This window comes from Heptranchias perlo, chromosome 27, assembly GCF_035084215.1.
Source record: "Heptranchias perlo isolate sHepPer1 chromosome 27, sHepPer1.hap1, whole genome shotgun sequence".
Lineage (NCBI taxonomy): Eukaryota > Metazoa > Chordata > Chondrichthyes > Hexanchiformes > Hexanchidae > Heptranchias > Heptranchias perlo.
Genome location: NC_090351.1, coordinates 5125322 through 5140327, shown reverse-complemented (window position 1 = coordinate 5140327; position 15006 = coordinate 5125322). Strand labels below are relative to the sequence as shown.

The window sequence follows — 15006 nt, the reverse complement described above, 5'->3', positions numbered from 1 at the left end:
TGACAGGACCTCAGGTTAACGTCTTGTCCAACACTCCATCAGTAGACACTGGAACGGGACCTGAACCTACAACCTGACTCACAGGCAAGGTGCTTCCATTCTGAAGATGCATTCTATGTTTTTAAAATGTGTGCTGCGGAGATACTTTGATATAAATCCAGTTATTCAACGAGAAACAAATAGATTAAAACAAAACATTTTGCCAAATTTATTAATCTTCACACACGATTAGGAACACGAAATTTCCCACTGAATTTGCCATGGTATTTTAAATCAAATGGACTCAACACTTTGCGGATGCCCATCATGTTCATGGTTGCAATTCTTTCAAAGGTCCAGGGATTCTGGTTATTCTCGGCCTTCTGTGCATCTTCCTTCATCAGCTCCTCCAGGGATTTCTTGCTAACGGCCTTTGCAGGAAATGGCAGCTTCTTGGCAACTTCTGATAGGATGGGCTCCACCTCCTCAAACTCGCACTTCCCACCAAACTCCAGTATAATCCGGCCATACCTGACGGGAGTGACATAGTGGTCGATGGCCCCTTTCCCACCGCCCATTCTCTGACCCAGTCCTTTGCGTGTGATGGGTTTATACGGAGCATTTACACGCCAGCGAGCAAACATGATTTTAGGATCCATGCGTCGGTTAATGGTGAGACGCATCATCTCAAAGTGACCCCAGTGAAGGTAGCCACCTCCAAGAGCCTGTGGAGAGAGAGCGGGCGGAGGGGGAAGAGCGGGCGGAGGGGGAAGAGCGGGCGGAGGGGGAAGAGCGGGCGGAGGGGGAAGAGCGGGCGGAGGGGGAAGAGCGGGCGGAGGGGGAAGAGCGGGCGGAGGGGGAAGAGGGTGGGAGGGAGGAAAGAAGGCAAAGTAAGTACATGTGGTGGCAATGAAAGGAACATTGGCATTACAACTGATTTTTAAATGGAACATTTTGCTTTGGTTAGACTGTCCCTCATTGTCTGTATTGAACTGTGTTATACAAGGATTCAGGGTACATGCACTGTTTCTGCTTCAGGCAACATTCTCTGCCCATGAGAAAACATCCAGCAGATACAATTGGTGTCACTTTAGATCAATCTGGGAAGGCCATCACTTTATGCAAGAGTGACTGACTGAGATTGTGCTGCATTATATTCAGCAGCTGAGGACTACATTTTGTGCCATGAGGTCCCTCTTTCTCAGCCCCTGGATGTTTATAGCAAGATACAGTACTGTGCTTTTAGTGTTTACTACAGTCAGGTAGATATTTTTTTAAGTTTAGCTATTTGCTGCATCATTTCAGATATTGGATAACTACAGGTGGATCAATTTGGAGTGAACGATTATTCCATATTTATTCCATCACTCTCAGGATTTCCCCCGTCCAATCCCAGGTCCTTTGTGCATCCTCCACATTACCCGAAATGTAGAGTGTCTGCGCTCCGCCCCACTGTCTGCGCTCCGCCCCACTGTCTGCGCTCCGCCCCACTGTCTGCGCTCATCTGCTAGAACCAGTATCGGCACCTCATTGGTTGCCACCGGTAAAGATTTTGCTCACGCACAATGTTGCAGCTCATTTTGAAGGAAAATGAAAGTGCACAGAGGGTCCTTTTTGATAACAGTACCTCCCCTTCTCTGTCTATATGTAAGAAAATGGTCTTTCCAAATACTCCAACATGTTTTATCATCACCTTGGAGACAGGTGAGGAAGGCCTTGCTCCTTACTCGACTGCTCTGGTGACATCAGTTAGAGGGAGTGTCCAGGAGTGATCCTTACAAACTGAGGGCAGGAATGGGAAGGAGAGACAACTCCAGGCCTGCTGTGGGCTGCTCAGGGGCTGGGCTGGGCCACCCTGGGGAACCACCTATTGGAATACAGATTTCCTAGTCTGCAACTTCACATCCCCGAGTCGGGCAGCGGAAGTCAGAGCTGTTGGATGCCCAGGGATACTCCCCATGACTGACATCGCCAGGGCACTCGGGCAGGGAAGGAGACCCTACTGGGGAGTCTCCGCGGCAGTAATCAAACTGATTTTGAGAAATACTCAAAAAGCATTTAATTGCCCTTTAATGTTACACAGTGGTGGAAATGCAGACACTTACTACAATGCCGTACTGCCCCCAGGCGATTGTATTGGCTCGTGTTGCTGGCCCGCGGATATCTCCCAGCCTTTTCATCCAGCGCCTCGGTTTCTTGTAGTTTGGGACTTTATTAATGAATTTCAGTTTTGGCTTCTCCGGAATGACCACATCTGAGAAAACAAACCCACAGGCTTCGAACAGACTGTCTCAGCAGCTCACTGCATCACAGCAAAGATTTATATTCAGCAGCCCATGCCTTCCTTCGACAGCTTAACATCTTCATAACTGTTATGTTATGGTCAATAAGAATTAGAAATATCAACCAGAGGACACACCTTACATTTTGTGGTAACTGAATATAATTAAAAATGACCCACCAAAAAAGAACTGGCATTTATAAAGTGCCTTTCACAACCTCGGGACGTCCCAAAGCACTTTACAGGCAATTAAGTACTTTTGAAATGTAATCATTGTTGTAAAGTAGGAAACATGTCAGTCAATTTGCGCACAGCAAGTTTCCACAAACAGCAATGAGATAAACGACCAGATAAACTGTTTTAGTGATGCTGGTTGAGGAATAAATGTTGGCCAGAACAGCTGGGAGAACTCCCCTGCTCTTTTTCAAAATAGTGCCATGAGATCTTTTAGGCCCACCTGTAGAGGGCAGATGGGGCCTTGGTTTAACATCTCATCCCAAAGACGGCACCTCCGACAGTGATAGCACTCCCTCAGTACAGCACTGAAGTATCAGCCTAGATTATGTACTCAAATCTCTGGAGCGGAACTTAAACCCATGACCTGACTCAGGCAAGAGTGCTACCCACTGAGCCACGCTGACACCGGACACAAATATTAAAACAGGTTGCTGTACTGTGGGCTTTCTCCTAACTCTTCTGTGTTGTGCTCACAACAAAGGCACGATTCCATAAGCAGCTCGAATCTCTGATCTGAAACCTGTGCTCTTCTCCATGTCAGGGACTAATAATCATTCCTTGACTGTGGTTCAATCACATAGAATTATATAGAATCTACAGCAGAGAAACAGGCCATTCATCCAAAGACTCAGCTACAATGCTGCAAAGGTCTCCTAGGTTTGGTTGTAGATGCCCATTCACGATCTTCTCATTATAATATAGATCTGTCAAGCATAGGCCACTTCTACACCATCCATTGCACTGCATCCTGGTGGCCCCATCTCACTAACAAAACTTGGCTCAGTCTCCTGGGTGAAGTCGAGCATTCTCCCCTGATGCCAGAAGGGTATGGAGGATCTTTTCTGCTTCTCATGTTCCCATTCCACCAGCATGGACTCCCAGTAATACCTCTCTGCCACTGCAAAAGTCCTCTTCCTGGACTCTTCAATAGCTGACAGCAGTGCATTATCACACTCATTCTTCAGAAAACCCAGAATATCAGTGTCCTTGACTGGCTCAAGGGTTGTAGCTGCATTCAGGTTTTCCAATCGCTGAGAGATGTGAGACAGGTTCATGCCTGTGTTTATGCTCCACACGCGCCTCCTCCCTCCCTACTTCATCTAACCCCATCAGCATATCCTCTATTCCTTTCTCCCTCATGTGTTTATCTAGCTTGCCGTTAAATCTCTGTTTTTCGCCTCAACTACTCCTTGTGGTAGCGAGTTCTACATTCTAACCACTCTCTGGGTAAGGAAGTTTCTCCTGAATTCCCTATTGGATTTATTAGTGACTATCTTATATTTATGGCCCCTAGTTCTGGTCTCCTCCACAAGTGGAAATATCTTCTCTACATCTACCCTATCAAACCCCTTCATAATCCTATCAAGTCACCCCTCAGTCTTCTCTTTTCTAGGGAAAAGAGCCCCAGCCTGTTCAATGTTTCCCGATAGGTATAACCTGAGTTCAGGTATCACTGGAGATTATGTGCGGTGCCCAGTACATTCTCCTGACTTTTGAAAGGTGGAAAATACCGCACCAGCAGACCGATGCATCTGAGTTAAAACTAATAGATTGATTAATTGAATGCACAGGAGCAGTAAGACATAGTAAGATAAAGTACAGAAATCGCTGTGCGCAAAAGCCCTTTTTAGGCTGCATTTCTTACAGTTTGATGAAAAAAGGACCTTTGCATGAAACAATCTTACATAGAATTTTCACAACGCAACATTACATATGGATGATGGGAGTTTTCCATCCATTCATGGAGTTCAGATCTCCACCCAGAACTGAAGCTGGGCTACTAGGGCAATGATATGTACTGAAAGACGTCCGTTAGGGTTAGGCCACTTTCTTGCAGCTGGACAGACATCACAGCTTGAGGAATTGTGCCAAGGTAAAGGAGGCTCACAAATATCACATGTCTCAAAAAAATGGGAAGGAGGTTACCCTGGGAATTATATGGCAATCAGTCCTACTTCGGTAGATAAACTTGTACAGTCCATAATATGGGATAAAATTACAGAACACTTAGAAAGGTAAAGGGTTATTTAGGTATCAGCCTTGGCTCAGTGGCAGTGGTAGTGAGTCAGAAAGTTGTGTGTTCAAATCCCATTCCAGAGACTTCAGCACATAATCTCAGTTGGCACTCCAGCACAGTACTGAGGGAGTACTGCAATGTTGGAGTTGCCGTCTTTCAGAAGAGACTTTAAACTTTCAGGTTGACATAAAAGATCCCATGACACTATTTTGAAGAAGAGCAGGGGAGTGTCCTGGCCAATATTTATCTCTCAACCAACATCACAAACAGATTATCTGGCCATTTTGTATCATTGCAGTTTGTGGGACCTTGCTGTGCACAAATTGGCTTCCACTTTGCAATAGTGACTACACTTCAAAAGTACTTCATCGGCTGTAAAGCGCTTTGGGATGTCCCATGGTCATGAAAGGCACTCTATGAATGAACATAACATAAGAAATAGGAGCAGGAGGCCATACGGCCCCTGGAGCCTGCTCCGCATTCAATCAGATCATGGCTGATCTTCAACCTCAACTCCATTTTCCTGCCCGATCCCAATATCCCTTGATGCCCCTCGAGTCCAAAACTCTATCGATCTCAGTCTTGAACATACTCAACAACTGAGAATCCACAGGCCTCTGGGGTAGAGAATTCCAAATATTCACGACCCTTTCAAGTCTTTCTTTTTCTTTCTATTCAAGGACTGTCAGCGTATACCTGTAAAGGGCAGGATGTGCTCAACTAGTTTAACGGAATTTTAAAGGAAGCATCTGAGTGATACGTGGTGGATGTTTACATGGATTTTCAGAAAGTTTTTGGTAAGGTGACACATAAGAAACTGGTTACAAAAATTAAGACACATGGTATTAAAAAGAATGAACCAGTGTGGATTGAGAGATGGCTGGGGGCAGGAAGCAAAGAGTAGGAGTAAATGGATATTCTTTGGATTAGCAGGGTGTTGCCCAGAGATTGGTAGTAGCACCACTATTGTTTTCTATTTATATAACCAATTTGGACAAAGACACAAGAGGAATAATACTGAAAAATGCTGGAGAAGCTCAGCAAGCCAGGCAGCATCCGGGGAGAAAGAAACAGAGTTAACGTTTCAGGTCGAAGCCCTTTTGTCAGAACTGGAAGATGTTAAAAGAGTTAAAGTTTTTGAGCAAGTACAGAGCCAGGGCAAGTGGGGGAGGGGGGAGGAAAGAACAAAAGGGAAGGTCTGTGATAGGAAGAGGGCACGAGTGATAAAATGACAAAAGGGATGATGGTGCAAGGCAAGCAAGGTGGAAACGGCTTCCATTGAGCTTCATTGGAACAGTGCAAGAGGCCGAGGACAGAGAGGTCAGAGTGGAAGTGGGACAGGGAATTAAAATGGCAAGCGACCGCTAGGTCAGGGTCACACTTGCAGACAGAGCGGAGGTGTATCCTATCATGGTTCTGGGAGGGAAGGGAAGGGGTGAGGGCAGAAGTGCGGGAAATAGGACGGACACGGTCGTGTTTTCACTATCCCCTCTGACCTTCCCCTCTCTGACCCCGAACGATCAGTCCTCAGCAAAGGCCTTAGCTTCATCCCCTTACGCCTCCACCTCAATGAATTTCGAGCTCGACACGATGCTGAGCTCTTCTTTCGTCGCCTTCGCCTCCATGCCGACTTCTTTGGCCAGGAGTCTTCCCTCCACACAGCAGACCCTTTCTCCAGTCTTCAGAATTCTCGTTCCATCTGGACCACTCCCTCTGGCCTCTTACCCTCTCTTGATCTTTTCACTGGGAATTGCCAGCGTGACGTCAGCTGTCTCAATTTCTCCACTCCCCTCACTCTCTCTAACCTACCTCCCTCTGAACTCGCAGCACTCCGTTTGTTCAGGTCCAACTCTGACATTTGTCTTTAAACATGCTGAGAAGGGCATCGCTGTTGTTTTGTGGTGAACAGACCTCTACCTCGCGGTGGCTGAACGCCAACTCTCTGACACCTCCTCCTACCTCTTGGACCATGACCCTACTGTTGAATATCAAGCCATCATTTCCCAGACTGCCACTGACCTCATCTCCTCTGGAGATCTTCCCCCCATGGCCTCCAACCTCATAGTCCCCCAAACCCCGCACAGCCCACTTCTACCTCCTTCCCAAGATCCACAAACAGGACTGCTCTGGGAGACCCATCGTTTCAGCCTGTTCTTGCCCCACGGAACTTATATCCTCCTATCTCGACTACTTTTTCTCCACTCATCCAGTCTCTTCCGACCTACATCTGACGCCCTCCGCCACTTTAACAGTTTCCAGTTTCCTGGCCCTAACCGTCTCCTTTTCACCACTGACGTCCAGTCCCTCTACACTTCCATCCCCCACCAGGACGGCCTGCGGGCCCTCCGTTTCTTCCTTGAGTGGAGACCCAACCAGTCCCCATCCACCACCACCCTCCTCCGCCTGGCTGAACTTGTTCTTACGTTCAACAACTTCTCCTTTGACTCCACTCGCTTCCTCCAAATAAAAGATGTCGCTATGGGAACCCGTATGGGTCCCAGCTATGCCTGCCTTTTTGTGGGATACGTGGAACATTCCTTGTTCCAGTCCTACTCAGGTCCCTTCCCTCACCTCTTTTTCCGGTACATTGATGACTGTATCCCCTCTGCTGTGTTTGAGCTGTGTCCGTCCTATTTTCCGCACTTCTGCCCTCACCCCTTCCCCTCCCTCCCAGAACCATGATAGGGTCCCCCTTGTCCTCACCTTCCACCCCACCAGCCTCCACATTCAACGTATCATCCTCCACCATCTTCAGCGCGATCCCACCACCAAACACATCTTCCCCTCCCCTCCCCTTTCAGCATTCTGAAGGGACCGTTCCCTCAGCGACACCCTGGTCCACTCTTCCATCACCCCCAACACCCGCTCCCCTCCCCACTATCTTCCCGTGCGAGCGCAGGAGATGCAACACCTGCCCTTTCACCTCCTCCCTTCCCACCGTCCAGGGTCCCAAACACTCCTTCCAGGTGAAACAGTGATTTACTTGTACTTCTTTCAATTCAGTAAACTGTATTCACTGCTCACGATGCGGTCTCCTCTACACTGGGGAGACCAAAAGCAGATTGGGTGATCGCTTTGCCGAACACCTCCGCTCTGTCCACAAGCGTGACCCTGACCTGCCGGTCACTCGCCATTTTAATTCCCCGTCCCTCTCCCACTCTGACCTCTCTGTCCTCGGCCTCTTACACTGTTCCAATGAAGCTCAATGTGAGCTCGAGGAACAGCACCTCATCTTTCGATTAGACACTTTACAACCTTCCGGACTCAACACTGATTTCAATAACTTCAGATCAGAACCACTGCTCCCATTTTTTCGGTTAGCTAGTGCTGGTAATGGTTCTGCTGTTGCCATTTACAGCTACTCCTGGTCAATCTTTTGTTTCTTAACCTGTCCCGTTACCACCTTCCTTGTTTTGCACCATCATCCCTTTTGTCATTTAATCACTTGTGCCCTCTCCCTATCACAGACCTTCCCTTTTGTTCTTTCCTTCTCTCCCCTCGCTTTTTTTCAGGTCTTCAACTTGAAACGTTAACTCTGTTTCTTTCTCCACAGATCCTGCTTCACTTACTGGGCTTTGCCGACAATTTCTTTTTTTATTTTAGATTTCCAGCATCCGTGGTATTTTGCTTTTGCTAAACACATGAGATTTGTTGGTTTCTTACTTGTGATTTGTTTGAAGAGAGTGTTGCTGAGGATTGTAAATATATGTTGTCCGCTGAGATCTCTGCGCTCCTCCAATTCTTGCCTCTTGCGTATCCCCGATTTTGATCACTCCACTATTGGCCGTGCCTTCAGCTGCCTAGGCCGTAAGCTCTGAAATTTCCTCCCTGAACCTCTCCACCTTTCTTTTCCCCTTTAAGACGCTCCTTATAACCGACCTCTTTGACCGAGCTTTTGGTCACCTGTCCTAATATCTCCTTATGTGGCTCAGTGTCAAATTTTGTCTGATTACGCTCCTGTAAAGCGCCTTGGGGTGTTTTACTAAATTAAAAGCGATGTATCAATGCAAGTTGTTGTTGTTGTCGTCTGGGTTTGGCCAATGTGCCACAATTTCAACCCACAGTCATTTCATTCACACCTGGTCCAAAGCAAACATGATGTGTGAGCCGAGGAAGTGAGCACCAGCCAGCTATTCGCCCGTGTGGCCTTACCGCAAACAAGTTTGACTGTGCCCCAACCAACATCACATGTTCACTTTGCAGCAGGAATCACTCGGTATCTTACAATGCGTACAAATTACAACACGGAAACAGGATGTCCAGACCGACCCGTGCATGTTGGTGTTTATCCTCACATGGGCAACAGTCCTAATCCATGTGCCGGCCCCCTCTCTCTTTATCCCACTTTCCTTCAACCACCTTTCTAACCTATTCTTAAAAACCAACATGGTCTCTGCTTCAATCACTAACTCCAGTTGTACATTCCACAGCCTCACAACCCTCGGTGTAAAAAGTTTCTCCTAATCTCTGTCCTAAATCTCATATCAACATCCCCTCTTTCTAGATTCTTCAAAGAAAAAAAAAGAAATTACATTTATACAGCATTTTTCACAACCTCAGGACGTCCCAAGGCACTTTTCAGCCAATGAACTACTTTAGAAATGTAGTCTCTGTTGTAATGTAGGAAACACGGCAGCCAATTTGCGCACAGCAAGGTCCCACATCAGCAATGAAATGACCAGATAATCTCTTTTTAGTGATGCTGATTGGGGGATAAATATTGGCCAGGACACCGGGGAGAACTCCCCTGCTCTTTGAATAGTGCCATGGCATCTTTTATGTCCACCTGAGAGCAGACCGGGCCTCAGTTTAACGTCTCATCTAAAAGACAGCAGCTCAGTACTGCACTGGAGTGTCAGCCTAGATTTTGTGCTCGAGTCTCTGGAGTGGGACTTGAACCCATGACCTCCTGACTCAGATACGACAGTGCTGCCCACTGAGCCACGGCTGACCACTGGCAACAGATATCATCAGGCTGCATTTTTAACTCCCGCAGCCCACAGGACAATTGTAGTGCCCCAAAACGTTGCCCAGATTAAACACAGTTTGGCAGCCAAACCTGGCAATTCCTGGTCTATGTGGCTCAACGCGACATTATGTGGTGCACTTACCCACCAAGCTATTGGGAGAGCAGCAGATACATTATTATACCCTCAGCTCTGGTAAACAAGTCCTTTTCTTCCTCCCTGTCGGGTACAACTGCTTCTGTAACCTTTACTGCAAACGTGCCCTACAGAAGGCAACGGGATAAAGCGCAGGGCAAAGTTTAGTCTTCTAACTCACCATTATAACTGGGAGGATGCTCATACATCTTTAGTCCAACTGCCAGAACCTTAGCATAATTCTGATACGGGCCTGTAATGAAAGTAGACGTTATTGAATGTAGAATAATCACGCACAGCACTACCATCCTTCAATTAAGAGGCTGCTTGATGCTTTTACAGTGAGACATGTACAGCAGATACAAGGCAGAACCTAGCTGGATATGATAGCAGACTCAACCAAATGATACACAAACAAAGGTATTGGCACAACTGTGATTCAGAAGAAATGTTTTTATAATGTACAGTATCTGGTTTTCCAACAAGAGCCTGACAATAAGGAAGTTACTTATCTTATAAACACTCAGTGTCAGATCGGGAGCAATAACCATCAGCAAAATATTAGGAGCAAGATTACTTATCTGGAAGAGATACCGATCGTAATCCCATTGAATGGCACCTTCATATAGTAACAGCTCTGATGGGAAGTTGCCTTCACAGTCCATTCAAAATCCAGAGTGGCAGCGGACCTGAGCGGGACCAGAGTGGAGCAGACCTGAGGCCCAAGGCAAGAGGCTCGAGAGTGGGTATATAAGGGCGGCGACCCGAGGCCCGAGAGGAGCCGGACCCGAGGCCCGAGAGGAGCGGGCCCGAGGCCCGAGAGGAGCGGGCCCGAGGCCCGAGAGGAGCGGGCCCGAGGCCCGAGAGGAGCGGGCCCGAGGCCCGAGAGGAGCGGGCCCGAGGCCCGAGAGGAGCGGACCCGAGGCCCGAGGCCCGAGAGGAGCGGACCCGAGGCCCGAGGCCCGAGAGGAGCGGACCCGAGGCCCGAGGCCCGAGAGGAGCGGACCCGAGGCCCGAGAGGAGCGGACCCGAGGCCCGAGGCCCGAGAGGAGCGGACCCGAGGCCCGAGGCCCGAGAGGAGCGGACCCGAGGCCCGAGGCCCGAGAGGAGCGGACCCGAGGCCCGAGAGGAGCGGACCCGAGGCCCGAGAGGAGCGGACACGAGGCCCGAGAGGAGCGGACCCGAGGCCCGAGGGGAGCGGACCCGAGGCCCGAGAGGAGCGGACCCGAGGCCCGAGGCCCGAGAGGAGTGGACCCGAGGCCCGAGGCCCGAGAGGAGTGGACCCGAGGCCCGAGAGGAGTGGACCCGAGAGGATCAAAAACAACAGAAAACCAACGAAGGAGTGACAACACGGGACAGCAGGTAAGTGATTGGTTGGTGAGTATTACCGTTTTTTTTCTCTTTAAATGAGGGCATTGGTTTAAATTAAGAGCTGGGAAACTAAAAACTCAAGCTCCGGGTTTCAGAGCTCGAGCAGCAGCTGGCGTCACTGCAGTGCATCCGCGAGGCTGAGAGTTTCAGGAGGTGGTCACCCAACAGCTTAAGAGAGTGCAGGCAGAGAGGGACTGGGTGACCGCCAGACAGACAAGGAGGACCAGGGAGGTAGTGCAGGAGGCTCCTGAGGGCATCTCACTCTCTAACCAGTATTCAGTTCTGAATACTGGTGAGGTAGAGGGTTCCTCTGGGGAGTGCAGCCAGAGCCAAGACCACAGCACCATGGGTGGCTCAGCTGCACAGGGGCGGGGAGAAAGGTCAGGAGAGCAATAGCGATAGGGGATTCTATAGTTAGGGGAGCAGACAGGTGTTTCTGCGGCCTCAGATGTGATTCCAGGATGGTATGTTGCCTCCCTGGTGCCAGGGTCAAGGATGTCAGTGAGCAGCTGCAGAGCATTCTGGAGGTGGAAGGTGAATAGCCCGAGATCATGGTCCATATCGGTATCAACGATATAGGTAGAAAGAGGGATGAGATCCTGCAAGCAGATTTTAAGGAGTTAGGAAAGAGATTAACAAGCAGGACCTCAATGGAAGTAATCTCCAAATTACTCCTGGTGCCACACTACAGCGAGTATAGAAATAGGAGGATGAATGTTTGGCTGGAGAGATGGTGCAGGAGGGAGGGCTTTAGATTCCTGGGGCATTGGGACCAGTTCTGGGGAAGGTGGGACCTGTACAAGACAGACGGGTTGCACCTTAACGGAGCAGGAACCAATGTCCTCGCGGGGAGGTTCGTTCTACTGTTGGGGGGGGGTTAAACTAATTTGGCAGGGGGATGGGCACCAGGATGTAGCATTGGAAAGGAGAAATAAGGGGCACAAAGGATCGGGAGAGAAAGATAGCACGAGAGTAAGAAATAGTACAGTATTAAGTGAGAGCAGACTAAGAGAGAGTACAAGAAAGTCTAAGACTGGTTTGCAGTGCATGTGTGTAAATGCACGAAGCGTGGTAAACAAGGTTGGTGAGTTGCAGGTGCAAATAAACACATGGGAACATGATGTCGTGGCGATAACGGAGACCTGGCTCAAAAAAGGGCAGGATTGGGTATTAAATATTCCTGGGTACAAGGTGTGCAGGAAGGATATGGAAGGAAAGAAAAGAGGGAGGGGTTGGCAGTATTGATTAAGGAGAATATTGCAGTGCTGGAGAGAGAGGATGTTCTGGAGGGATCAAGGACAGAATCTATTTGGTTAGAGTTAAGAAACAATAGAGGTGCCGTTACACTACTGGGTCTGTTCTATAGGCCATCAACTAGTGGGAAGGATATAGAGGAGCAAATTTGCAGGGAAATTACAGAGAGGTGCAAGAACTATAGAGTAGTGATAATGGGGGACTTCAACTATCCTAATATAGACTGGGATAGTAATAGGGTAAAGGGCAAAGAGGGGGAGGAATTTTTGAAATGTGTTGAGGATAACTTTCTTGACCACTATGTTTTTGGCACAACGAGGAAGGAGGCATTGCTGGACTTGGTTCTAGGGAATGAGGTGGGCCAAGTGGAGCAAGTGTCAGTGGGGGAGCATTTAGGGAGCAGTGCTCATAGTATCATAAGGTTTAGAATAGCTATGGAAAAGGACACAGACCACTCTAAACTAAAAACTCAATTGGAGGAGGGCCAATTTCAGTGGGATGAGAACAGATCTGGCCCGGGTAAATTGGAATCAAAGATTGGCAGGCAAAACTGTACTTGGACAAGTGTGGATTGATTAGGGAAAGCCAGCACTGATTTGTTAAAGTCAAATCGTGTTTAACTAACTTGATAGAGTTTTTTGAAGAAATAACAGAGAGGGTAGATGAGGGCAATGCAGTTGATGGAGTGTATATGGACTTTCAAAAGGAGTTTAATAAAGTGCCGCATGGTAGGCTTATCAAGATTGCGGCCCATGGAATAAAGGGGGCAGTAGCAACATGGACACAGAACTGGTTAAGTAACAGGAAACAGAGAGTAGTGATGAACGGTTATTTTTCGGACTAGAGGGAGGTGTACAGTGGTGTTCCCCTGGAGTCAGTGCTGGGACCGCTGCTTTTCTTGATATATGTTAATGATTTGGACTTGGGTGTACAGGGCACAATTTCAAAATCTGCAGATGCATAAAACTTGGAAAGGTAGTAAACAGTGAGGAGGATAGTGATAGACTTCAAGAGGATGTAGACACTCTGGTGGTATGGGCGGACACGTGGCAGATTAAATTTAATGCAGAAAAATGTGAAGTGATACATTTCAGTAGGAAGAACGAGGAGAGGCAATATAAACTAGAGGGCACAACTCTAAAAGGGGTACAGGAACAGAGAGCTCTGGGAGTATATGTGCATAAATTGTTGAAGGTGGCAGGGCAGGTTGAGAAAGCGGTTAAAAAGCATACAGGATCCTGGGCTTTATAAATAGAGGCATAGAGTACAAAACAATGGCAGTCATGATGAACCTTTATAAAACACTGGAGTATTGTGTCCAGTTCTGGGCACCACAATTTAGGAAAGATGTGAAAGCCTTAGAGAGGGTGCAGAAAAGATTTACTAGAATGATTCGAGGGATGAGGAACTTTGGATAGACTGGAGAAGCTGGGGTTGTTCTCCTTGGAATGGAGAAGGTTGCGAGGAAATTTGATCGAGGTATTCAAAATCAAGAAGGGTCCAGACAGAGTAGATAGAGAGAAACGATTCCCATTGACGGAACCAGAGGGCATAGATTTAAGGTGATTGGCAAAAGAACCAAAGGTGACACGAGGAAAAACATTTTTTACACAGCGAGTGGTTAGGATCTGGAATGTACTGCCCGGGGGGGTGGTGGAGGCAGATTCAATCATGGCCTTCAAAAGGGAACTGGATAAATACTTTAAAGTAAAAAATTTGCAGGGCTATGGGGAAAGGGCGGGGAGTGGGACTAGCTGGACTGCACTTGCATAAAGCCAGCACCGACTCGATGGGCCGAATTGCCTCCTTTCTCTGATTCTATGAAAGTCGAGTGGTTGCACCGGGCACAGGCCCCGGGACCAACATCCTCCCCCCCCAGCGGGAAGGAGCTGAGCGGCCCGCCGACCTCGATCAGCTCTCTCGGCTCCTACCTGGACTCCCAGATCCACAGCTCACTCCCGGCGGGACCCGGCTCAGGCACCGCAGGAGAAGCGCCATCGCGGTGTCACAGCTCAAAACATCCCCGGGAAACAGGCGCACCGCCCATTACAGCACCACGGCATGGAGACCGGAAAAGGAAATGAGATGGGGAGGGGAGGGGGGGGAGGGGGAGGAGGGGGAGGGGGGAATGAGGGGGAGGGGGAGGGGGAATGAGGGGGAGGGGGGGGGGAATGAGGGGGAGGGGGGAATGAGGGGGAGGGGGGGAATGAGGGGGAGGGGGGGAATGAGGGGGAGGGGGGGAATGAGGGGGAGGGGGGGAATGAGGGGGAGGGGGAGGGGGAGGGGGGGAATGAGGGGGAGGGGGGGAATGAGGGGGAGGGGGGGAATGAGGGGGAGGGGGGAGGGGGGGAATGAGGGGGAGGGGGAGGGGGAGGGGGAGGGGGGGGAATGAGGGGGAGGGGGAGGGGGGGGAATGAGGGGGAGGGGGAGGGGGGGGAATGAGGGGGAGGGGGAGGGGGGGGAATGAGGGGGAGGGGGAGGGGGAGGGGGGGAATGAGGGGGAGGGGGAGGGGGAGGGGGGGGGGGGAGGGGGAGGGGGGGAATGAGGGGGAGGGGGGGAATGAGGGGGAGGGGGAGGGGGAGGGGGAGGGGGGGAATGAGGGGGAGGGGGGGAATGAGGGGGAGGGGGGGAATGAGGGGGAGGGGGGGAATGAGGGGGAGGGGGAGGGGGGGGAATGAGGGGGAGGGGGAGGGGGGGGAATGAGGGGGAGGGGGAGGGGGAGGGGGGGGGGGAGGGGGAGGGGGGGAATGAGGGGGAGGGGGGA

At 49.6% G+C, this 15006-nt stretch overlaps 1 protein-coding gene across 1 annotated transcript; it reads right to left on the bottom strand.

Annotated features, from left to right (window-relative positions):
* Positions 1 to 184: 184 nt before the first annotated feature.
* On the bottom strand, positions 185 to 14320 carry LOC137344355 (large ribosomal subunit protein uL16m-like). Its single transcript, XM_068007239.1, has 4 exons — positions 14173 to 14320; positions 9798 to 9869; positions 2085 to 2233; positions 185 to 704 (listed from the first exon to the last, which is right to left on the bottom strand). The coding sequence occupies exons 1-4, from the start codon at positions 14237 to 14239 to the stop codon at positions 219 to 221; spliced, it is 774 nt and encodes a 257-aa protein (XP_067863340.1). The 5' UTR covers positions 14240 to 14320; the 3' UTR covers positions 185 to 218.
* Positions 14321 to 15006: the final 686 nt, after the last annotated feature.

Excerpts from the sequence above, each read along its gene's own strand:
- LOC137344355 (XM_068007239.1), bottom strand. The coding sequence starts at position 14,239 with ATGGCGCTTCTCCTGCGGTGCCTGAGCCGGGTCCCGCCGGGAGTGAGC. Across the intron at positions 2,234-9,797 it reads GCATCCTCCCAGTTATAATG|ATGTGGTCATTCCGGAGAAG; the intron begins GTGAGTTAGAAG and ends TTGTTTTCTCAG. Across the intron at positions 705-2,084 it reads GGGGGCAGTACGGCATTGTA|GCTCTTGGAGGTGGCTACCT; the intron begins GTAAGTGTCTGC and ends CTCTCTCCACAG.